The 25,988-nt window shown below is 36.1% G+C and overlaps 1 protein-coding gene across 1 annotated transcript; it reads left to right on the plus strand.

The window, feature by feature from the left end:
• Positions 1–282: 282 nt before the first annotated feature.
• LOC133522525 (uncharacterized) lies at positions 283–16,545 on the plus strand. Its single transcript, XM_061857887.1, has 5 exons — positions 283–425; positions 8,410–8,629; positions 10,358–10,488; positions 14,585–14,740; positions 16,289–16,545. The coding sequence occupies exons 1-5, from the start codon at positions 371–373 to the stop codon at positions 16,432–16,434; spliced, it is 708 nt and encodes a 235-aa protein (XP_061713871.1). The 5' UTR covers positions 283–370; the 3' UTR covers positions 16,435–16,545.
• Positions 16,546–25,988: the final 9,443 nt, after the last annotated feature.

The following is a 25,988-nucleotide window of genomic DNA, read 5'->3' on the forward strand; positions in this document are numbered from 1 at the left end:
CAATATTATACACTAGGGTCGACAGGTACCCGGGTAAATGTGCCTAGCACGCTGCTGGCGTTACCTCTTTGGACGGCAACGAAATATAATATAAATATTTTATAGAGTGATTTTAAATAATGAAACCTGGACGATCTAAAACGCAATAAAATTCACTAATTGTAAATGTTATTTTTTTAATTCACCCAAGTACCGCCAACCTGTATGGAAGGAGTGTATGAGCTTTAATATATGCACATCGACAAATTGACGAGCAGCACGGACGCGGCCATAAAAGCTTGTTCTTGGCCTTGCGGGTATCATAGCTACTGTATACTTTGGCCACGGCGGTCCTGTTCCATTCGCCCTTTTATTTTTATTGTATTTAACAATGTTGAGGTATTTTTGCTTTTTGGCGGTGATTTTGGGGGCGAGGTCGGCTTCTGGTAAGTTGAATTTAATTTGTTATTGTTATATTTCGAAAAATTTTGAGAGAATTTCAGTTTTTTGACATTTATGAAAAATTTTATCAATTATTTTTTTAAGGCGAGGTGGGCAGGGTGGGTTATCGATACGATTATATTTCGGATGATCTTGGTGCGTTGAAACTTTCATAGCTTTGTGCAACGAAACTGTACGTGAAATTTTGGAGAAAGACCCGAGTTTGCAATATTCTTACCCCCGGAGTTACACACAATGTTTTTCATCACACTTGCTAAGAAAAAACTAAATTTTAAGCGAAATAATTCTTAAATATGATGACATATCAAATATTCGTCCGACATATTGTAATTTTTTGACAGGTTAGGAATGGAAGGCACAGATCTATTCCGCATTCAGCCACAATTGAATATTGTGTAAAAATACTTTAAACGGCTATTAAATTAATCAAATTCAATATTTATATGTACTGTAAAATATATTATATTACACCATGGATCGATTCTAAATTAACAATTTGTTATGGTTTAAAACTGGTTTTGATACAACGTTAACGATGCATCACCCAATACTGTACTTCATGTTGCATGCACTAATTAGCGTGACCGATCTTTCAAGGCCGTATAAAAAAAACCGTAAAAATTATTAAATCTGAAGCGTAAGTAGCAACAATTAGATACTGAATAAGCTTAAAAATTAAAAAAAAAAGTAACAATATCCAATATTAGGCACGATGTTTTTTTTTTGTTTTTCTTTTCTTTTTTGTCCTGTTGTCACATGGGAGCTGCAAATTTTTTAGTACATTATTACCCTTATTATATTATATTTATATACATATAAGCTGAAATACAGACACTTAACAATTTTTATGATATTCGAACCCATTTCGATCCTAAACGGACTGAAATTTGGTAAGAAGATAGAGTTTCCTATTCAGTTCAATATAAAGGCAATTCCATCGTATGTTCTAAAAAAAATTCCCCTTAGGAAAACGTATAGAATTTTTGTAACTGTATAATTTTTTTTTCAAATTGAGAATTCGTATTTGTTCCGCCCAGAATGAAAAACTCCACAAAATGACCAAATTTTATAATAAAATTACAAAAAATAAATAAATTGTAAAACATAAATCGGCCCATTCCAAAGTTCCTTGTTTTTTCTCCCCAAAAACGTGACGAAGTGGAGCTTTTTGTATGGGGTGAAATTTAAAATTTAATAGAAGACACTGATTGAGAAACTACAAACTTACATTTTATAATTTAAAAAAAAAAATCGATAATAAAACAGAAATCGACCCATGCCCAAGTGGGGTTGAAATTCTTTTCGTTGTCGCAAAAATGTGACGAAGTGGAGCTGCTTTTTTGTATGGGGTGTAATTTAGTTTTAAATTTTTCTCATGATAAATATAATCTACAGCTAGAAAGACATGCAATACCACTCAACTTTTTTTTTATTTGATAAAACACAAAAATAGAAGCGTGACAGAGTGGTCAGCAACAAGACAACGAAAATATTGGCCAGTGTGATTGCAAACCATTGATATTTTCTTTGTAAAAATTCACTGATTGAGAAACTTTACAAACAGAAATCGACTCATGCACAAGTGGTGTTGAAATCCTTTTCGTTGTCGCAAAAATGTGACGGAGTGGAGCTTTTTGCAAGGGGTGAAATTAAGTTTTTAATTTTTCTCATGATAGGTATAATCTAGAGCTAGAAAGACATGCAATAGCACTCAACTTTATTATTTATTTGATAAAACACAAAAATAGAAGCGTGACAGAGTGGTCAGCAACAAGACAACGAAAATATTGGCCAGTGTGATTGCAATGTGTCTGAATTAAAGAATAAAACACCTTGAAGTTCGTTGGTCTAAGCTCAATGTATCATCAGGGGTCAACATTTTATCGACCTCTATTTGTACTCACAAACAAAACCATTGGTGTTTTCTTTGTCAAAATTCACTGATTCACACCTTAGGTACCTTTACTCACGAACTTTGTATACATCGGACATGACGTGCATACATTACTTGTCTGTTGCTATCTCGACATCAGTATTCATACGGAGGTACGTGGAATTTTTAATAAATAAGTTCTGTAGGCTTATAATACTATAAGCGTACGGATACACATCCATTTGGATATATATCCATTTTCTCAATGAGTGAGTAGGAAGCGGTGGTGGCCGAGTGGATATGACGTCCGACTTTCAATCTGGAGGTCGCGGGTTCAAATCCTGGCTCGTACCAATGAGTTTTTCGGAACTTATGTACGAAATATCATTTGATATTTACCACTAGCTTTTCGGTGAAGGAAAACATCGTGAGGAAACCTGTATACATCTGCGAAGAAATTCAAAGGTGTATGTGAAGTCCCCAATCCGCATTGGGCTAGCGTGGGGACTATAGCCCGAGCCCTCTCGCACATGAGAGGAGGCCTGTGCCCAGCAGTGGGACGTGTATAGGCTGAATTATTATTATATCTACATTTGAAAAAAAAAACCGGAATATCAGATACTTTTGTCACGTTATTTCATCCGCTACTTTTGATGCTGACTGTACAGTAATTTAGTAGTAATAGTAAAACACTTTATTGTACAAAAAAAAACATAAAACAGGAAAGAATTTTCTACGTGCTTACGTTACCTAATATAAAATAATTTAAACAACGTGAATTCAGTTAAACATTCTAAACAATTTCTGAATGTCTTTTTTAGGGTTCCGTAGTCAACTAGGAACCCTTATAGTTTCGCCATGTCCGTCCGCCTGTCTGTCTGTCTGTCTGTCTGTCCGAGGCATTGCGCAGTGGTCGTTAGTGCTAGAAAGCTGAAATTTGGCACGAATATTATAAACCAGTTACGCCGACAAAGTCGTAAAATAAAGACTAGAAAAATGTTTTAGGGTGGCTCCCCTAAACGAAAAGTGGGGATACCTTCTTTATCGCTTAAAGCCTATAGTGTGAGGTGTCGTTGGATAGGACTTTCAAAACGAATATGGTCCTTTAGGAAGCATTTTTTGATAAACGTAATATTTTCGGAAATAATCACTCTGAAAGAAACAAAAAGTGACTAACTTTTGAACCATGGGTCAAAAAAATATGAAATAAATCGTGAAAGTAAAGCTTAGAAGTCTTTCCTTCAGAAAAGAAATAAAGTCGAAAGTCTTTTCAAGGGAAATTATAGCGAACCTGATCGGTTCAGCAATTTTTTTGAGTTTTTGAAATTGTGACGGACGGGTTACTACGGAACCCTACTCTCTTGGCCGGTTTCTTGCGATTAAATTTGTGTATGCAGCGTGTTTTTTTAATACGACCACATTTAGTGTAGGCTGTAATGAACATACTTTCATAGGTTTTATAAAAAGTGGTCGATTTTTATTTTTTCATATAAAATAATTCAGCAAGCCATGTATAGGTAAAAAACTTAAGTAAATAAATAAATAAATATTATAGGACATTATTACACAAATTGACTAAGTCCTACAGTAAGCTCCATAAGGCTTGTGTTGAGGGTACTTAGACAACGATATATATAATATATAAATATTTATAAATACTTAAATACATAGAAAACACCCATGACTCAGGAACAAATATCCATGCTCATCACACGAATAAATGCCCTTACCAGGATTTGAACCCGGGACCATCACCTTCGTAGGCAGGGTCACTACCCACTAGGCCAAACCGGTCGTCAAGTTAAGTAAGTCACCTGTTGTATGTAGTTGTGACGTGTTCGAATAGACAATACATGTTTAAAAGACACACACAAACAAAACAAATGTCTATTCGAACACGTCACAACTACATATAACAGGTGACTTACTTAAGTTTTTTACCTATATAACTCTACTTTGTTTTAACTCAAAACGTTACACTGAATGACGCGACGTCACAAATGTCCATGATGTACGAAAAATACTGGCGCTCGAAATTGTTTCAAAAATTAATTATGCTCTCAAGGTTAAGAATTAAATTTAAAAAAATCATTTGGAATTGTTTTATAGCACTAAAATCTACGTCTAGTTTAAGTTTGTCGTTATATCAAAAATACATACTGTAGAACCCATAGTCACCGTGCGCTATGAAGGATCCGCCATCTTGTGACCTAAATCGAAAACTAAAACTTGACAATTTGCCAGATCATATAAGCCAATATGACAATTGTTCATAGAAAACTTAAATACACGGAAATAATCACGTGACTTTTCTTAGCATCTGTCATTCCAATACATTTTTTTTTGTTTGTCGTTTGTCGACGTACGACTGTCATCTTGGCTAATCCCGGTGCCGCTTCCTTCCTATTCAGAAATTATATACAGTTCTATTAAAATGACAGAATTAATATATATATATATATATATATATATATATATATATATATATATATATATATATATTAGTAATTTCGGAAATCGGGTAATTTAGTGTTATTTTCCTTTCGGAATTACCCGAATTCATCTTAAATTTAAAGTACTTTCCTTTAGCTTCGATAGAGAAACACAAACGTTTGTAAAAAAAATATCAACAATATACCGCGATAATAAAAATGTGTACATATTTTTGGGCCAACTTGTGTAGTTGAATGTCTTCTGCAGATGTCAGAGTAACCTGCTCACCGCGTCACAAAAACTGTTATTAAAATGAGAAATTTGACGATTAGGATGAGCATCATAGTTCTTTATTACTGGGGACTCTAGACAAGACTGACATGACGACTTTTTGGAAACGTGGGCCGAGTTTGTGCGCTTTATAATGACTTTTGATAATTGTGCAGTGATGGGAAAGATACAAAGTACTTAATGAAGGTGTGACCATGATTTAGCTTAAACTTCGGATTATATATAGGTACATACCTACTGATACAGTGATACAATACCTGCTGGCTATGGCTGCATCTTTTATTAACCGAAAAGCGTCCTGTAATAAATGCACACTAACAAGTAGCTCAAATAATTTACTTAGGTACCAACTGAAAAATAATTTACTTACCTTACTTATATAATAAATACTTAAATAGAATGATATTAGGTCCATCACATATCAAGATTCCTTTGATAAAAGGAAATATGGATAACAATCAGTAGATACAGCCATGAACCATGCCGCGTTTATGAAACCAAAGGTGAACAAAATAATTCGTAATAGACCGGTTAAAACAATACTGTTTACTTTCAATGAAAAAGTTGGTATATTCATAGCAAAGATTGCGCTATTCGCTCCGTGTATGACTGTCGGCTCAATTCGAACTATGGAGTGTGGAATTAAGAGTGGCATCTCTTATGGTAGAAATGTTGCAAGTGTCCAGCTGTCAGCTATAAATAATAGTTCCAAATCTCTCCAGAGTAGCGCTAGAGTAGCAAAGAACCTAGGCGTTATTGACGGAGTGAATTGCGCTGTCTATGATTTGATTTTTTTGTTCAAGTACTCTAAGTATTGTAGCGCCACCTATTTAAAGTTTTTTGATGACACTTTTTGATACATGGAGATTTCGTTCCTTATCTCCACCTTCCGTAATTCGAAAATCAACGATCTGTCAGTATGAAAAGTACGTTTTTGTTTGAAGAAATGTCACTTTTGACACTGAGAGATAGGTGTCGTATTGCTGTCACATCTTGTAAGCATTATTCGAATTGGCTCGTTAGGCGCCGCCTTGGTGGGTCTGGTCTGGGACATAGGTATTTAATTGTTTATTTGACTGTTAGCAGTTGCCAAATATTATGAAGATGTCCCATGAAAGTTCATATTTTCACCACGTGGCGTGGTATGTACTTTTGCGCCGCTTGTATTTCCCCACCACCTATACTTAGTTCACTCCGAACTGAGAACTCGCGATTCGTCAAAAAGATAGATGTTGCTTTTTATTTTAAAATCACAAATTAATAAAAAAAAAAATCGACCATTTTTCTTGCAAATAATATGACCAGAATAGCAACACCCCTCACAAATAGCTTGGCCTTCTACGCTCTTCTATCTAAATAACCCCTTGATTGAACATATTCATAATTTAATGACTAAAATATAATGCCATCAACTACAGGTTTACCCAATTTCATTTAAATTAGAACCAATTTACTTAAGTTATTGTCCATCAAACTATTCTCCGATAGTCAGCTTAAGATACCTAGAGATACCGATGCATCAAAGGCTAAAGCTGTTCCAAAATAACTGCTATTGTATGGCTATAAAGTTGTATAATTCTATTCCCGTTGGTATAAGAACACTAGAAGGAAAGGCTTTTGGAAAAAAACTGTACAGTTTACTGATGGAACATTGTTTTTATAACATAAATGATTTAATACAATATTTTAAAAATAATAATGTTTAGATTATTTAATTAAGTAATTTGACATCGACACATATTAATATTTGATTTAAATTTTTGACATTTTAATGGAATGCTTGTTTTGTTTGTAATTTATTTTCGTGCTTAATATTCGAATGCTGAAATGCCAGCCAGACATGTAAAGAACTGTACAGTTAACTATGGGAACATTGTTTTTATGACATTAGTGAATCAATACAACATTTTAAAATTCGTACTTTTTAGATAATTTAGTTTAGTAATTTGACATTGACACACATTGACATTTTTTTTCCCAATATTTTTCAGTACGGCTTCTTTTATATTTGAATGCTGAAATTCCAGCCGAACATGTAAAGAACTGAATTTGTATACTAACAGCTTATCAACTCATGTTTTATCAAATAAATGATTATCTTATCTTATCTTAAAAACATCGAAATGCCGGGACGTGCCCCTAGCCAGCCGTGTGTCCCTTTTTTTTTTTTTTTTTTTTTTTTTTTTTTTTTTTTTTTTTTTTTTTTTTTAATACCACGACGGTGGCAAGCAAGCATACGGCCCGCCTGATGGTAAGCAGTCACCGCAGCCTATGGACGCCTGCAACTCCAGAGGTGTTACATGCGCGTTGCCGACCCTTTAAAAATCTGTACACTCCTTTTTTGAAGAACCTCATTCTGTAGACCATTAGACAATTAAGTTGAATGTAAGAACATCACTTCGCTTTGCTTGCTCGTTCGGTTACTGAATTGACATCTGACAGCCAGAGGTCTTTGCTTACAGAAAGTATTATTTTTAGTTGTTCGATCGTGAAAGGTCCAAAATCCGAACAATCCTGCCCGACCTCGCTCGGCAGACAATTCTTGAACACGTTTGGGATTATAAAGTATCCGCTGTTATAGTGCGGTCAAGGAAAACGGGGGTATTATTATATTGAATCACACCGCACCTATATTTGCTTATAATAATGATACTACTATTAAATTAAACATGATTATAGAACTCGTTTTTTACCTCAGCATCCATAGTATCGGATGAGATGCGTCAAAATGTCTACCGTTACCTATGCTTTTTCCAAAATAGATGCCTCTTTACCTATAGGCTAATCAAATTAAGATCCATAAAAATCGTTAAGAAGAATTAATTTCCAGCAAGTTGGAAATCGTTTCAATACCTTCATTTGGTCCTAAATGTACACCTGGAATTGCGCAAACTCTGTTTTACCAAATGAAGACATGAAAACGATTTCTAGCTTGCTGGGAATTAATTCTTAAAAAAATGTAATTTCTGAACGCAAACAGTTGAGATATATCTCTCTTTGTAAAACTAGGTTTTACATGGTGGTAGATAATTTTAGCGCGTTGTTCCATACGCTAATATACGATGCTGACTATACAAGCCATCGACTGTACATCTTTTCTATAACATTTAGAAATGCGATGGCTCGTCGAAACAAAAAAAACTTTTGTATCGTCTGTTCGGATTTGAACCGGCGTCTTCTTACGCGGCTAATAGTGCCCTGAACCTCCAGGCTACTCTAGTCGACGACCCTCCCGCCTCAGTCAAAGACACGGAGTCTTTCTAAGATTGCATACTCGAAAATTTTTGACGGGTACCACAGTCTTTGAAACCACAAATTAAAATAATTTCATTTGTTTCCAAATTTGAAAATGCCAATAATTTTCATTCCAGCCCCCTTCATTACACCTTGCAAAAAAGGCGACAGTGCCTGCATCATCGCTTCAGCTCAAGCCGCCGTGCCGTTCATCGCTGCGGGGATCCCGGAGCTGAACGTGCCTTCCCTGGACCCCATGTTGCTAAAGGTGGTCAAGTCTGAGGAGGCGGGGTTGAGGCTTACGTTGAAAAATACTACTGTTACGGGGATGAAGGATTGCAACATTGAGGATACCAGGTGAGTGATAGATTCATTTCAGCTCCCTTTCTCACAACATGCAAAATAGGTGAGACTGCCTGTATCATTGCATCAGCGTAAGCCTTCGTGCCCGTCCCACTGTGGAATGACGCTATACGCTATGTTTTTCGATTATAATTTTTTATAGTATTGATAACGAGTTTGCCAACGAGCTATGGAGCGTAGCATATTAGGTGTCAAATTGGTGGATCGAGTCCGGAACACCACGCTGCGCTCCAAGACACAAATCATCGATGTAGCTCGGAAAGCGGCCAAGCTAAAATGGGATTGGGCTGGTCACGTCTGCCGAATGCCGAATGAGTTGTGGGGCAAAGTCACTACAGAGTGGGAGCCCGAAAACTCGAATCGGGGATCTGGCAGACCTCACCGGCGATGGCGGGATGAACTGGACTCCTTCTTGAAGGAGTGGCCAGACATAGCACTCGACAGAGATCAGTGGAGAGATTGGGGGGAGGCCTTTGCCCAGCAGTGGGACACGACAGGCTCCAAATAATAATAATAATAAAAATTGATAAAGAGTTGTAAACCTTAGAAGGGATAGTCCTCAAACTCTTGAACAGATTCCCAATATCCTTACAAAATTGTATAGATTTTCGTTCGGACAATAAAAAGATGTTGTCGAAAAACAATCTTCATGTCCAACAAGTATGGCGTCGTTCCAATGTGCGTACTCGGTCCGGGCATCCCGGAGCTGAACGTGTCTTCCCTGGACCCCATGCCGCTGAAGGTGGTGAAATCTAAGGGGCGGGGTTGAGACTAACCCTGTAGAATACTACGGTAACGGGAATGAAGGATTGCATGATTGAAGATACTAGGTGAGTGATATAAGAAAGATAAAACCCGTTTAAAAGGCTCTTTTATCGCCTTCTTTTGACACTTCTGCGTAGAAAACTGCCTACCCAAAAGCGTTACGACTTATGATTGTGACCCATGTAGATAAATGGTTAAAGTCGCTTTTTGAATCGGATTTACCTAAGTTTTATTTCTGTCATCCAATACGGGTGGCACGCTTTCAGTAGACAACCACACAATGATATTGCTTTAGAGATTAAGGAACGAATCGAAGAAAATCATCTGAGTTAAGCTGCAAAGCTGTATACTATATATATTTTACTTATAGCGTGTCGTTAAAGGCGATTAATTAGAGGAGTTATATAACTTTTGCTTAATTTTATGGACACAATAGCCCATAACTAGCTATCGGAATGCTCTTTCCGTAACTGGCGTTTTATGTTTAGGCTAGTAAGGTGGTTATCTTCAAATGTTTTGACACCGTTATGAATGGTAGAACGCCAAGAAGACGTCCTCCCAGCAAGCTCCTCCCAACGCTCAGGGTCGATGGCGCAAGCGCTCAGATGCCGTTTGAGCACGTCCCTGTAGCGCACATAACCTCCCACCTAACCTCTCCTACGTGTACACGTTCAACGCAGCTAGCCAACTTTATTGTCATGCGTGCAATAAAGTATTTAAGAGCACGTTCAGTCCAGTCAGCCACATTAGGGCTCATGCTAGACAACGTCCATAATGTTTATTTAGGGTCGTCATCATCGAAAACGATGAGGAGGATTATATACGAGTATATATCGGAATGCTGATCGCTGAGGGTTGAACACGCGGTTGCTCGCGCAGCGCGCAGAGAAGATCCGATTAGCGGTTAATAGGTACCTACAATTACAATCTTTTCATAATATAAATATTTTTCTCCAGGTTGGATGAGTCAACAGACAAGCTGGACATGGTAGTGCGCTGCTCCGTGGTGCTTCGAGGATGGTACAAGCTGCGTGGAATGATCCTATTGCTGCCAATCCGCGGAGAAGGCAAGAACACCATCAAAATCCGTAAGTTTCCTTATGAGAACAAACTATGGAACACTAAGAATATAAAATGATGAGGAAATAGGGAATCAATCAAATTATTTTATTGAATACTTAGTTTGGGTTGTGTTATTTTAAATAGAAAATAGAAACACTGAGAAGTAAATGTAAAACCGCAGCCAAATAACACTAGACCCTACTCATAGTGTTCAGCAATAGCTACAAAGAGTAGCTAATTCGACAGTGACGTCATATGTCTGTGTTCCATATAAACTTCAATTTGAGCAATCGAATTTGAGTAGTGGACCCGGGTACGTCCCTAAACTACGTCCAAAAGAGAGGTATGGGCATTGTGAATTTCATCTCGCTTTGTGTGGTAGGGCACAGCCAGTGGATGTTATTCCAGATCTAGAGCAGAGCCCAACTGGGGAAGTACCTCTACCTTACAGAAAACAGCAGCCAAATAACACTAGACCCTACTCATAGTGTTGTGTTCCTGCCGGTGAGTAAGGTTGCCAGAGCTCAACGAGGGGTGGGAGGGTTGTTAGGGTCGGCAACGCGCATGTAACTCCTCTGGAGTTGCAGGCGTACATAGGCTACGGAGACTGCTTACCATCAGGCTGGCCGTATGATTGTTTGCCACCGACGTAGTATTAAAAAAAATGCGAAAAAAATTACCAAGGCTTTAGGTACTTTTACTTTCGCATATGACATCTATCTATACTAGTATTTCACTTTTAACTTATTTTCCAGCCTTTTACTTTAGGCCTACTTCTGTCCATAATGATAGGCCTTTAGGGTTTGGTCTGTAAATAGTCTTTCTGTGTGTGCTGTCTGTAACAGAAGTAGCTAATTGGGCCAGACGGATGTGCTCACATTCTTATTCTTTTAACAATAAATTTATGATCATACCCTTTGGAACGCTTTGCCACCTGCTTTTGCTATTGTGTATGAGCCGTATTTAGGGTTGCCATTTCTACGCGTGAAAACCCCGGATTTTAGAGTCCGGAACCTGGACATGTCAACAGGTTTTTTTTAAACAGGTTGTGCGTGTCGCGGGTGGTCTAAGACTTTAAATTTTTAAACCCGGACCACAAATGGTGGTTTACTTACTTACTTCCTTACTTACAAATGAAGACCTCCCTCGCCCCCTCCCCCGGACGCTCCCCGGATGCCCTCTAAACTAGGACAAATCCAGGGAAACACGGACGGATGGCAACCCTAGCCGTATTTAGTGTAAAAGGTCAACAGTGGCGCCGTATGGTTTATACCGCAAGTATGATAGTAGTAGGTCTATGTCAAGGTCAAGGGCCCAAGGTTCGGTCGGCTACTCGCCGGTAACCGGCATGTTGAGCAATGCATTTGTTTTGAATCGTTGAACGTGTGACATACCCATACCATGCATAAAAAGAACCAAGTATATTAGGATAGGCACCTAAGAATGTAAGATTGCATAACGTGCAATTGTTATAAAAAAAAAATCAAAAATTTTTTTTAACTAGGCCTGTTTAACACAAGGCTCGGAACCGGTTTATGTGCCGGATAAAAAATACCGGTAAATACCGGTTTATTTTGGTTTTCTTCCGAACTTTTATAAGAACGCACACGTTTCAAGAACTTTATTGTACCTAACCTAAAAAACCGGTATATTCGATGAGCGACGCAAATACCGGCCGTCCTGTTGGCGTGCCGTAAACATAGACTCCGACGTAGGAATAAACCGTTTTTTATTGCTCTAAACCGGTTAAAAATGTTCTCATAAAAACCGGTTTGAAAATAACGGTTTTTTGAGCGAAACCGAAATTTAAAGAATTTTTTATATACTACGTCGGTGGCAAACAAGCATACGGCCTGCCTGATGGTAAGCAGTATCCGTAGCCTATGTACGCCTGCAACTCCAGAGGATTTGCTCCAAGTACATGATATCGGTAAAAAAAATAACCGGTTCCGAGACTTGGTTTCACAATTCAATACAACATGTACAGTGACATGAAAAATACATAGCAGTATACAGCAGATGCATTATCAGCAGTGTATAGGCATAGAGAAATAAGAAGTAATAGAGTGCTCACTCCATACATCAGTTTTGGTACCAAAATGCTTATTATTTTCGCAGTTGACATCAGTAAGCGTAGGAGTTGAAAATAGAGTTCCGGTTACTCTGGTTATAATATTAGCGGAAAATCGTTGAGCATTAGACTTTTTGTTTGCCGCGATATCTATTGTCGAGTAGCAGTACTGAGAGTTCCGCTACTTGATGCTAGATGACGACTGCGAAAATAATAAGCATTTTGGTACCAAAACTGATGTATGGAATGAGCACTCTATTACTCAGGGATCGGAACCGGTTTTTTGCAAAAACTTCGAAATATTTATAATTTCGGTTTATTTTATACTCAAAATGTAGGACTCAGTTGTGTTTTCAGATAACGACTTCGTATTATTAGATTGCCTAATTAGAAATGAAGTAATTAACGAAGAACGAAAAAATACCGTTTTCGTTCCCATACAAAAAATACCGATTTCCGATCCCTGCTATTACTTCTTATTTCTCTATGGTATATGTTATTCTTGTATGCCTGTATACCTTATTACGTACATGACAATGCAAAATTATTATTTTTTCTTTTTCATTTATTTAGAACACAAACAGTCACATATACAAATGGATTTGAAGTACAATGTAGAGTACTTAACATACTTAAGAATCATAGACCTGGAGGTTCATTATTAAGTACATAATGTTAACATACATACCAACAGCATAAAGAAAATGAAATCATGAAAACATGAGCCATACTTAAATTCTATTTACTAGTCTTCAGAGGAGAAAAAAAAATACAATAAGCAGGTTTGACATTACTGTCTGTTTCATTAATTATCGGATATGTTGTATTTTTTTTTTTTACTAATATTTGGTAGGTATTAGGACAACCGGAAAGTTACATTTATACATTGTGTACATTGTATTATATTTAATTATATGAAATATGTACTTGAACTAAAACAATTTACGTCTAAGTATCATAGAAGAAGTATCATAGTAATATTAAATAAATAACTAAATTACTAGGTTAAAGGCATATATTATGCCGTATGAGACGTAAAGACGTACGCTTAAACCTCAGCTTTAGTAGGGCTATGTCAGGGCTACGAGAGACCAAGGTTGGGTCGGCTACTTGCAAGCGCCGGTAACCGGTCAGTTGAGCAATGTGTTTGAACTTTTGTGTTTCGAGCCATTGAAGGTGTCACATTTACATTGAGTATAAAGTGTAACAAAAATAGTGGGGATTTTTGGTATCGTGTTCCGATTAGGAAAAACTAGAAAAAATATGTTTTTGACGCGAAAACATTTTTGGACTTTGTATGAAGGGTTTGGCTGACTTGGACAAACCGCTCCATAGAAAAAAAAAATCGTGTCAGAAACTTTTTCCCTTTATTGTTTTTTTCCTTTTTCTCACTATTTTTGTTACAGCCTGTATATGCCCAGTTATAACAGCCAGTTATAGTCAGGTCATTATAAACGTCAGATTTTACTGTCAGACCAAGCTAATACTGCATAGCATTTACAATAACAATGTGCGGAATATCATAATGAATGTCAAAATTTCATTAAAATCTGACGTTTATAATGACACCCTCACTTTGTTCTGGTCCAATCGATGCAAATTTACCATAGACAGACTCTATCACTGTTGAAACGTTAACTAAATTATATTAAGTTTAAGGGAAGTTTTATAATTTCTGGGGTTTCGTTGGTCTGTCCGTTGAATGTGTGATCTATAGGTGCAACACACATAAGTTGGACCAAAAACATTTGTATCGAGCACGCAAATGTCACTTTTTGGTTAAATTTCTCTTTATTATTTAGGAATCTCTCCTACACCAACATATATGTGTCTGTTTTATCCAACGGTTGCCTGGTAGATAATGCCTTTGGGCATTAAGTCCGCCCATTTTGCTTTGTTTTTGCAATAAAGTTTAAATACGTAAATTTCCTTACCGGGATTCGAACCCAGGACTACCATCTTCGAAGGCAGTCACTACCGAACCGACTAGACTAGGAGTCCTTTAAATTAACTTACGCTATGTTAGTTGACCTTTAAAATTTCCATTCCAGGTGACATAGTCATCACAGCCAACACCAGCCTGGCGACAGTGAAGGGAGCCGACGGTCAAGAGCACTGGCACGTCAACAAGTGGAAGCATTCCTTCGATGTCCTCACTAAGACCACCTTCGACTTTGAGAATCTGTTCGATGGAAATAAGGCACTGTGTAAGTATACAACTTAACTAAGTGAAGGAACAGGTGACATAGTGATCACAGCCAACTCAAGCCTGGCCACAGTGAAGCGAGCCAACGGGCAGGAGCGCTGGCACATCAGAAAGTGGGAGCATCCCTTCAATGTCCGCACTAAGACCACCTTCGACTTTGAGATCCTGTTCGATGGAAATAGGGCACTATGGAAGTATAATACTTAACTAAGCTACGGAACAGGTGACATACTGATCACAGCCGACAACAGCCTGGCAACAGTGAAGCGAGCCGACTGGCAAGAACACTGGCACGTCAAGAAGTGGAAGCATTCCTTCGATGTTCTCACTAAGACCACCTTCGACTTTGAGATTATGTTCGATGGCAACAAGGCATTGTGTAAGGTTTATCATTACCCTGAACTTGGGGTAGTTGGTAAAGGAAAAACGGCAAAAAGTGCAGGCACTTCTTTAGATTTTGGTCTAACACCTCTTAAAATAATGTTTTTGTTTGGTATTAGAGGTCCTAATAGGGTATTTACTGATCAGCCTAGATCTTTTTTACTTTATATAAAAGAGTACATAACCAGAGAGTAGCAATATTGCAAGGGGGGCACGAAGAGGTTAAATATAATATATATATATATATATATACTCGTATACTTATACAGGGTGATTCATGAGACGTGAGCAGGACCAAGCCTACACAATCAGTAAATTTTAATGAATCGTTCACCGTCATATTTAAGTAAAACAATCACGCATTTTTCTGTTATCAAATATTTTTTTTAAGGACAAATTTGATTATCGACAATCATGGACACCCCACTTAATTAACAAAGATAAAACTTCTTTAATCGTTATGACAGCACTTTGATTATGAAGAAAATAAAATGTCACAAATGAGTGAGATACGATTTTTCAAAAGTAATCAGACTCTGCTGACATTCAATTTGTCACTTGTTATGGACAAAACAAAAAAGGTGACCATAAATTTCGTAAATAAACAAAAAAAATTTTTTTTTGAACAAATAAATTAATTTAACGTTAATCTCACAAATACGAAACAGATACTGATATCTTACTGAATACGGAGGCTTGATCCTGCTCACGTCTCCTGAATCATTCTGTATATATTTATTTTTGATTAGACAAGCTGAAAACAGTACAATAATTACATTTATCATGGCAATATTCTATAAAATAAGTAATGATATAAATTTTAACAATACAAAAACTATTACATTCCCATTTCTCAATTACTCTGAAGAAAAAAAAACATTAAAATGGACTATAAACTAAACAGAAGTAAAAGTAAACAAAAAGAAAGACACAAATACAAAAATTAATCAAACAACCCGTCCCGAGCCCTCCCTGACGCAAAGGTGCCCATCACGCTCGCCGCGTTGCCACGCTGAATCGCGACAGACAGCCTCTGCATCAGGAATGACCCGGAACGAGGGTCATGTATGTGTATGTGTGTGTCATGTTCTGTATATATGGGTAAATTTCGAAAGGAGGAAGATTTTTTTGCCAATACACAACTGACCTATTTTATTGTTTCTTCCAGCGGACCCAGTCGACGCGATAGTAAATGCCAACTGGAAGTTGGTAATGACGGAAATAGCGCCCCCTATCGTGCGCGCAATCACCGAGCGCGTCGTCACCGCGGTGGAGGCGTTCTTCGCAGCGGTGCCCTTAAGCGAGCTTCACTAAGTAGTTTGTGCATATTATATGGTTAAGAACATAGGTTTATACGTGTATTGTGTAAGCTTAGGAATAAAAATATGGGATAGCGAATTGTGATAATAAATTATTGATTTTTAATATTTATTTTTATTTCCTACTACACTACACCATGTCAATGCAATGTGAGCTGTACTCACGAACCACCATGGATCCACCATTTAGAAAAAAATACAAAAACATATTAAATTTATACGTCCGTCAACGCAAGTGAAACATGTCGAGCGTAATAACGCTCGAATGCGATATAACGAAGTCGAATACGACTTTAAATACGTGAGTGACCCGTTTTAACATATTTCATATGTCTGTATTGTCTGTGTCTGACGGAAGTTTTTTTAATTAAAATTACATATATAGGTTAAAAAAAAATCGTATAATTATTGAACCGGCTTCAAATTTTTTACGAGAATCGATAGAGAAATGCGACCTGTAGCTGTAGAGAAGACCAGCCGGTCAGACTAACAGAAATACAAAAACATTTTTTCCTACACTGCAACGAAGGTTCGTTTTCGCTCAGTCATTGACAAAAATTCCTCAAAGCTTACATAACAAACAATCACAAAAAAAAAAATGATAAATATAATTTCACAAGGATATCTCCTGTCTAATGCCTGTAACTCGTCTTTAATCATTTTTAAAGAAAAAAGTTCTAAATGGGTGAAACACTTTTCGTATAACGGCCGTCTTCCTCTTTCGTACCTGTATTTGCGTACCTGTTTTACCAAGGCTTTATTTCAGGTCAAGCAAAGAAATTGGGCTTTAAAGTCCATTTATTTTCTGATCTTGACAGGAAAGACGTGTATGTTTAACCACGTTTAACTCTTAATTGTTGTAATACTTTTTAACCTAAATATCGGTTAATATCAGTCATAATAATATAAAATAAAGGTTTTTAGAGATATTGGCGCCATCTGGGTTATGTTTCATGAATTTGCAGCAACGATGAAGGCTGCCTCATTTGCTAGCGAGCTGCGCTAAAAGTTGTATAAAAATATCACAGATGTCGTGGTTGGCAGAAAAAAAAACACATTTATGATTTGGTTATAATATTATTTGACATAAATAATATATTATATTCTTATTTAACAAGGAAATACTTAAATTAATTATTGAATCTTGTATAATGTTCACAGCAAATTGCAGTTATGAAGGAAAATAAGGATGGTGATGAAAGTTTAGAACATTAGAATATAGAATACTTACTCAAACACTTTACTTTACTTTTAAAAATAAAAAAGCGATGTTTTATTTTTTTTCTTAAAAAAGTACTAATGTCTTTGAATTTCATTTATAAGTTACTTAATAAAAATAAATAAATCTACTCACACTAGCCTTTATCCAAATCCCCATATACGATTAAGCTAAACAAACCGTTGCTAATCTTATACCTTTAAACGAGCAATTCTTGTATATATATATATTTCTGTGATCTCGAAAACGGCTCTAACGATTTCGATGAAATTTGGTATATGGGGGTTTTTGGGGTATACAATCGATCTAGATTAGTCTTATGTTTGGGAAAACGCGTTTTTTCGAGTTTTCATGCGTTTTTCTTTCTACGCAGAATATAGTCGCTAATTTCGTGTCGCCGGCCACTGTCCGTCTGGCCTAGCGGGTTAAGACTCGGACTGCTAAACAAGTGTTACGGGTTCGAATCTCACCCGGTGACCAACTTTTGTTTTTTTTTATATGTTCAAGTTTATGAATATTTTTTTAATTTTTGTTGTTTTAGACAAGTTTAATTTAGTAAAAAAAATGTAGTTAAGATTATCACCTATACACCGCCATATTACAATAAATAGGTTATAACCGAGCTTTTCGCCCAGGTATAAATTCTAATTTAAACTGCAGAAATGCAAGCGCCTGTTCGAGAAACAAGACAAATTGAGCTCGACGCCTCATTGCTATTCGCTGCGGCAGGCGCTGGTTTAATTGTGTTTCTATTACGGCCTGTCTCTCTCACGTCCCTTGATTTAAAGAAAACAAAACTCGATCAATCTGCTGCAGTTTCTGTTGTTTGATAATTAATGATCGAGTTCTAAATTGAAACGAAGTTTTATTCATTATTGAAACTGAACGTTAAAACAAGAAAGGAATGTTATTACAAGCTGTTATTTAACTTGCAATGTGTTTGTACGGGTCAAATCTTGCAAGTTTTTGACCCACTTCCCGGTTTCTGAGGAAGCTGAAAATTTGCATAAGTCCATAATGTAATTCGGATGACAATGCAATATTATGGTATCATCAAACTGATCTGATGATGGAGACAGGAGGTAGCCATAGGAAGTCTGTGATAAAACAACGCAACCTAATTGTGTTTCGGGTTTTTAGAATGTCTCGATGGGTATTAGTTGCCTGTGGAAAGAAAAGTATAGTCGGCGATAAAAGCTTGTACACAAAATTGAATTTTTGCCAAAAACTTATTACTAATCATAAGCAGTGCTGAATACTGACCAGTTACGGTAGTTGTACATTAATATTAATAGAGCAGATTTTTTTTATGATATAGGAGGCAAACGAGCAGACGGATCACCTGATGGTAAGCGATTACTGCCGCCAATGGACACCTGCAACACCAGAGGGGTTGTTAGTGCGTTGCCGGCATTTAAGATGGGAGTAGGCTCTTATATATTTTAAAGGGTTAATCAAAAACTGCCAATTTTATTCTATTAACTACTAGTAATGAAAACCGTGAGTATGTATACCACTACACCAAACATTTTTCTATAATGGTAAATAATGTGAATATTTTAGCAAATAACTACAGACTTCTGCGATCGCCCATGCAGCCTAGAGTAATGGCTGCTATCAGCCACTCAAAAATGCACAAACTTGTTGAATTTAGCGATGCTAATGCATATGTAAAGTTTTTATTTATCCCACGATTCATTTAAAATGGAGAAAATTTATTTGTACACAGTTACAGATAAAAGTTTGGTTACAAAATGTTTAACACATGCAGTAATTCAGTGCCAGCGTAGCCGATAACACGGGAAAACCCGTATAAACCCTACGAAGAGAAAACCCGCCGCGCGGGTCGCTGGCAGTGAATGTGTTAAGAGGAAAGTATATTACAACAAGAGAAAACGTTTTTCCAGTTCTAAATATTTTTTAGTATTTTATTGACATAATGAAAAAACCGGACAAGTGCGAGTCGGACTCGCCCACCGAGGGTTCCGTACTTTTAGTAAGTATTTGTTGTTATAGCGGCAACAGAAATACATCATCTGTGAAAATTTCAACTGTCTATCAGTCTATCACGGTTCATGAGATACAGCCTGGTGACAGACCGACGGACGGACAGCGAAGTCCCAGTAAAACCCTAAAAAACTAGATTTATAGGTTTAAGTACCTTTTTGCAAAATTCTCAAATCAAAAAGAATAAAGTACTTCTGTTCTTAAATATATCAAATTTTGTACTTTAGCGTGTAGCTGCGCTCTCTCGGAAAGGTTTCCACGGAAGACCAGCGTCGAGACCCTTAGGTGGTATCTTGACATTGAGCTGAGTGGAGACCTTTTCAGTGACGCTTAATAATAAATTGATTCTGTCGTCTCATGTATTACCTAAACTTAAGCGTTTTCTGAATAAATTTCTTCTATTCTATTCTTATCTAAAATAAAGCGAAATCTATAATAGAAACCTACTAAGTATATAGGTACTATGCTGAAGCGATCGACACAAAAATCAAAGTGATTTGTTAAGATTTTTTTTTTTTTAAATACTACGTCGGTGGCAAACAAGCATACGGCCCGCCTGATGGTAATCAGTCTCCGTAGCCTATGTACGCCAGCAACTCCAGAGGAGTTACATGCGCGTTGCCGACCCTAAACCCCCCCCCCCCCCCCCCCCCCTTGATGCTCTGGCAACCTTACTCACCGGCAGGAACACAACACTATGAGTAGGGTCTAGTGTTATTTGGCTGCTGTAAGTTAGTGGAAAACGTTTTCTCCCCAAATAGAATTTCATAGAAAAAGTACCTTTATTTCGCTAGGATCGCAAAACTTCCCTCTTAATATTCCCAATCGCGCCCGGAATATTTACTCATATTTACTTCCTCTATTTACGCTGCAATTCCCCTCTCAATTAAACTATCCTCATGCACGTGTCCAGAGCATCCGAATTATAAATATTTGTACACTCTTTCAATAAAGCATATTATTCTCATGTTTACTTACTGAAGTTTGAACCTTAATGGCTATGGTGGAGATGTCAATGTTGCTTGATTGGGTTTAATATTGTTGAGCCTTCAGGAAGAAGAGTATGTAAGTATATTAGCTGTAGTTTGTTATGACGTCGCCTGAGGCGTGACTTCATTTCAATTTATTAAAATATGCAGTAAAAGGCGACTACCTCGAGTGAATTCGTCCTCGCCACTGTGGCACGGGTTACTTCAAAATGTAATCTTTGGTACATTACGTTGTTTACGAGATTTTACTTAAGTTCGTAATTATTTTGAAAATTGTGCATATAAAATAAATATTCTTATTACAGGATTAAAATGCATTATTATAATTTAGTCACGGGTTTTTGAACTTATATCATAAGGCAGTAAAAGTAGGGATGTTTTAGAGTTAAGTACAGATATCAAGATATCATAATGAAAAAAACTGGCAAGTACGAGTCGGACTCGCGCACGAAGGGTTCCGTACCATTATTTATAAAAACGGCAAAAAAAATATGTTTGTTGTATGGGAGCCCCCCTTAAATATTTATTTTACAACCTTAAACACCCACGTTGGCCAGAGTTGACCATCGTGAATTTTTTCATTGTGTTTGACCTCTGCATGTACAATTTATATGTTTTAGAGTTACCTTTAAGACCGCCAAACTGTAGGTTCATAGAATACAACAAAAGGACTTTTTCCAGCGCCTGTCAATGTTAAGGTAATTTCGGTGATTACCGAGTGATGAATGGGAGGAGGGGTACATCCATCATCGGTACGATGACACGTAAACACAGAAAATATGAAAATTGTTGTGGGTACATGGGTTATATTCATTTTCATCACACTTGCTTGAAAAAGATCTTATTTCATGCAGGTGTACTGAGGGACAAAGGCCTATTTTGTTCCCGGGGGAGTTATGGATTGTAAAAGAAAAGCTAGGGAGTTATAACTTTTTTTTAAATTATGTCACTTATTCATACAAACCAAATAGTATAAATGAGTTTTACTTTTAAAATACTGATTTTTTAATTTAATATTTTTGTTTATGTTTAAAAATATTTAATTTGATTCATTTAACAACCGTTTCAAATATTTTTACATAATTTTCAATCGTGGCTGAATGCCGAATAGGTCTGTCAAGAAATTACAAAATGGCGGACGAATGTTTGATATGTCACCGTATTTAAGAATTATTTCGCTAAAAATTAAGTTTTTTTCTTCGCAAGTGTGATGAAAAATATTGTGTGTAACTCCGGGGGTAAGAATATTGCAAACTCGGGTCTTTTACCACCCTCGTATCCAAAATTTCACTTACCCCCCTCGTTGCAAAATGTACTATTACAGTGTAGGTATTTCAGGTTTTGTTACTAGATGTAAAACGAAGAAGTGATTGTTGAGGAAAAATGGTGATACCTCTTGGTAGTAGGGATTGCAAACCGGATTGATTTTCAATCCGGCCGGATCCGGCCGGATTTTGGCCATAACCCGGCCGGATCCGGCCGGACCGGATCCGGTTTGGTATAGGGATATTAAAGTTAATTAAATGACATATTTTTCTAGTTTTTTGCGTAATACGTAGTCCTAAATCTATAATTTGAAGTTAATAAATAACTTCTTAATAACAATAAAATAGAACTTAGTAGTAAAAAGTGTGACACTGTCAATATCACTTTAAAAACAAAATATGAAATCGGTCATTTATTATATTTAACAATTCACAAGTGTTTTCGTAACTGTTCTTTGATTGAATTCTTTGTAACGTGTAAAAAATATTATCCATTCTAGTAAGAAAATAAGAAATTTTACTATTAACCAAAATGATATTAAATTTGCCCTCATTTTTTTGCCCGAGAAAGTAGTAGACTGTATGATTTAAAAAAATGAACTTTTTCTTAATTTATAGAAAATTATATCGGACAAATTATAGGGAATGGAACACAACACGACAATCTCATGCGAAAAATAATAGAGTGTAGGATTGAAATCCATCGCGGAAAGGAACTCCCTAAGAAAAGTTACATGGATCAAATAAAGAATTGGTTAGACGTAGAGTAGCATGTACCAGGAGATGCCGGAAATTGCATAAGATTGGATGAAATTGTAAATACAAAAGATTCTCTCTTAAATTTGAATAGAAATATATATATAATCGGAGTAAACTAAAGATTATCAATGTTATCATATATTCATTCACACATATAACACATATTATTACCCAACTCTAGTCGATTGAGTACCGCCGACTTAATCCTGCTCATTTGTTTACTTTTAATATCCTATCACAACATTAACCTTCTCTTGAGCATAAATTACAAATGCCTTCCAAGGCATCTCCATCCTTTAATTTTTCCTTCTATTACAATATTTATGTAATCGTCATATCGTGTCACCAACATGAAAGGCATCTTCTGTTCCCAGTCATCGTCATAATAAATATATTTTTATTTAACTAAATTTAAATAAAATCTTTCGTTTTTTGCTCTGTTAAACATCATACCTCTCATTCGTCGCCTTTTCCTCATCTAAAACGCACAGTGCGTGCTGTATATAGGCGTTTTTTTATTTTACCGGATCCGGTCCGGATCCGGTGATTTTAGACCGGATCCGGTAGCTCCTGAAAAGTGCCGGATCCGGCCGGATTACCGGATCCGCCGGACCGGATTGCAATCCCTACTTGGTAGGTAACAAATATTGTATTTAAAAATTCAGAAAAATACTTTAAATTTGAAGTGTTTTCTAGATCTATACCTAGATCTTTAAGTTCTTTAATCTAAGATAAAAAAAATAAAAATAAAAAATGAAAAAAATAATTAGGTATTTATTTTATTTTATATAATTAAATATAATATCTGTATCAAATATATACCTATATAGTGAATGGCACAATAGTGTATGGCGTATATAATTGTAGTACTTAACTCTGCAGGGATTTAAGTAAGCTCAGAATTTATTATAATTGTTCAGTAACTATACATATATATAAAACTCAGATGCTCTGTAGCAAAAAAAAATCTGTTTAAAATCTAGCACTCTTATATTTAATTAAGGAAACCGTAGGTCTAGCTTTAAAATGCAATAGTTAATAATACCGCATATTGTAAACGACCGTTTGTTTCTTAATAAAAGAAAAAAAAAAACATTTTACATTTACGGTCGCATTTTCAAATAAAATATATTTATTAAATTAAACGGGAGCACTTGTGTAGTAGAACTGTGTGGTAACTGCGAGTATACCTATGTACAGTCAGCATAAATAGTAGCGGACGAAACAGCGCGCCAAAAGTATCTGATATCCGTGATAACTTTTCCAAATATAGAGAAATGTCTAAAATTCACGTTCAAATGTTCTTTTACAGTTTTAATTGTTCTACATATAGAACGGTTGTTACGGAATGGTAGATGTTTTGACGCATTGTTTGATCCGCGTCTTTTGATGCTGTCTACACACAAGTACTAAAAGTACACTGTAGGTACAACCTACATGCATGCGACGATTGTTTTTCATACAGCCCCCACATAGTCATATAGTCCCCATATTCCTCCGTGGATGTTGTGAAAAATATTTTTACACAATTTATTGTAGGGTTAACCATAGCTAGGCCCTTTATTTGAATGACACTTGTTTATTCAAGTCACTGCAAAAGGTCTAACGAGTCCATTCGTTTTTTATTATTTATTTATTTTATTTATTTGGAGATTCTACAGCTATGAAAGGTAAGGTATTTCATAATTTCCACAGGAAAAACGCCATCTTTCGTTTTTTATTATTTATTTATTTTATTTATTTGGAGATTCTACAGCTATGAAAGGTAAGGTATTTCATAATTTCCACAGGAAAAACGCTATCTTTCGTTTTTTATTATTTATTTATTTTATTTATTTGGAGATCCTACAGCTATGACAGGTAAGGTATTTCATAATTTCCACAGGAAAAACGCTATCTTTCGTTTTTTATTATTTATTTATTTTATTTATTTGGAGATCCTACAGCTATGATAGGTAAGGTATTTCATAATTTCCACAGGAAAAATGCAAAATTCAGGGAGCCAATTATAGGAACTCATATAACACTAAATAAGTATTTAAATAAAGTATTAAATACCACATATTTTTGACCAAACTGTACCTACTGATTGCTGGTTTGAAATCGGCTGACATAACTGTCAGTAACGTCATTATGACGTAAACACTCGAAACGCCTTTGGCTATATCATTAAAAAATTTTGCATTTCGCAGGGTGGATTGATATTAGCCCAATGGCCCGTGAAATGTGTCGTTTACGGACAAAAACGTGCGTCACGACAGCTGTTCATATCGCCATTATTATGAGCTGCGACACGGAGATCGGTGTCATATCCCTGCCTACGAAGCTGATGGTCCCGGGTTCAAATCCTGGTAAGGGCATTTATTCGTGTGATGAGCATGGATATTTGTTCCTGAGTCATGGGTGTTTTCTATGTATTTAAGTATTTATAAATATTTATATATTATATATATCATTGTCTAAGTACCCTCAACACAAGCCTTATTGAGCTTACTGTGGGACTTAGTCAATTTGTGTAATAATGTCCTATAATATTTATTTATTTATTTATTTATTTATTTATTTATATTTTTTTAGCAGTGACATGGTATCGTAAGGAATTCAAAACGAGAAATGTAAGAAATTGTGCGCGAATTAAAAAAAAAAACACTACACGTACTTACGAGAAAACAATGATCAATTTGTCACCGCTAGGAAGCATACTTTCTGGTGGGCACTATCTATTTCACTATGCAAAAGTCGAGTTTTCTTATGAATCAGAAATATGTACGAAAAAAAGTGACAAAAATATGTATACACTACCTTAATAGCAATAAAGACGTGTATACATATTTTTGGTACTTTTTTCGTATCGATATTTTCAGACGTGACTGTACGAGAAGTGTAATGTTCTAAAGCGTTTTTAAGTATACGTTTTGTTTTATACATTTTGATTGCTACTGTTTCTTTTCTTCGAAAAATAATAAGTTTAACACAGAAATGTTCTAAATCAAAAAAATATTCAATTTCTACAATTTTATGTAGAATGATAAGAAATATATACAAAGGGTCTATTTGGACACTCGACGCAATCTTCATCTTAAGAACAATCTCGAAACTTAACAAAAGAAATCCAATCAAACGTCTCGAGCCAACTCTAAACATTCGAGATTTCTAAATGAAAACATTACAGAAATCTTGATTTGTTTCATTTCGGACATTCTTATTCATTCCCATCAGGCCGATTCTTTTATAACAATCTTTTAAAAACATTAGGTTCATGCACACCATGAATGGATGTCCATCGATACCTCCCTGCTGGGAGGTATGA

Source organism: Cydia pomonella, chromosome 11 (genome assembly GCF_033807575.1).
Source record: "Cydia pomonella isolate Wapato2018A chromosome 11, ilCydPomo1, whole genome shotgun sequence".
In the NCBI taxonomy this organism is placed as follows: Eukaryota; Metazoa; Arthropoda; class Insecta; order Lepidoptera; family Tortricidae; genus Cydia; species Cydia pomonella.

What these genes read in the sequence shown, in the direction of transcription:
- LOC133522525 (XM_061857887.1), top strand. Translation starts at nt 371, where the DNA reads ATGTTGAGGTATTTTTGCTTTTTGGCGGTGATTTTGGGGGCGAGGTCG. An exon ending in GGGGGCGAGGTCGGCTTCTG is followed by an intron (nt 426 to 8,409) that starts GTAAGTTGAATT and finishes TTTTCATTCCAG; the next exon opens with CCCCCTTCATTACACCTTGC. An exon ending in CGATGGAAATAAGGCACTGT is followed by an intron (nt 14,741 to 16,288) that starts GTAAGTATACAA and finishes TGTTTCTTCCAG; the next exon opens with CGGACCCAGTCGACGCGATA.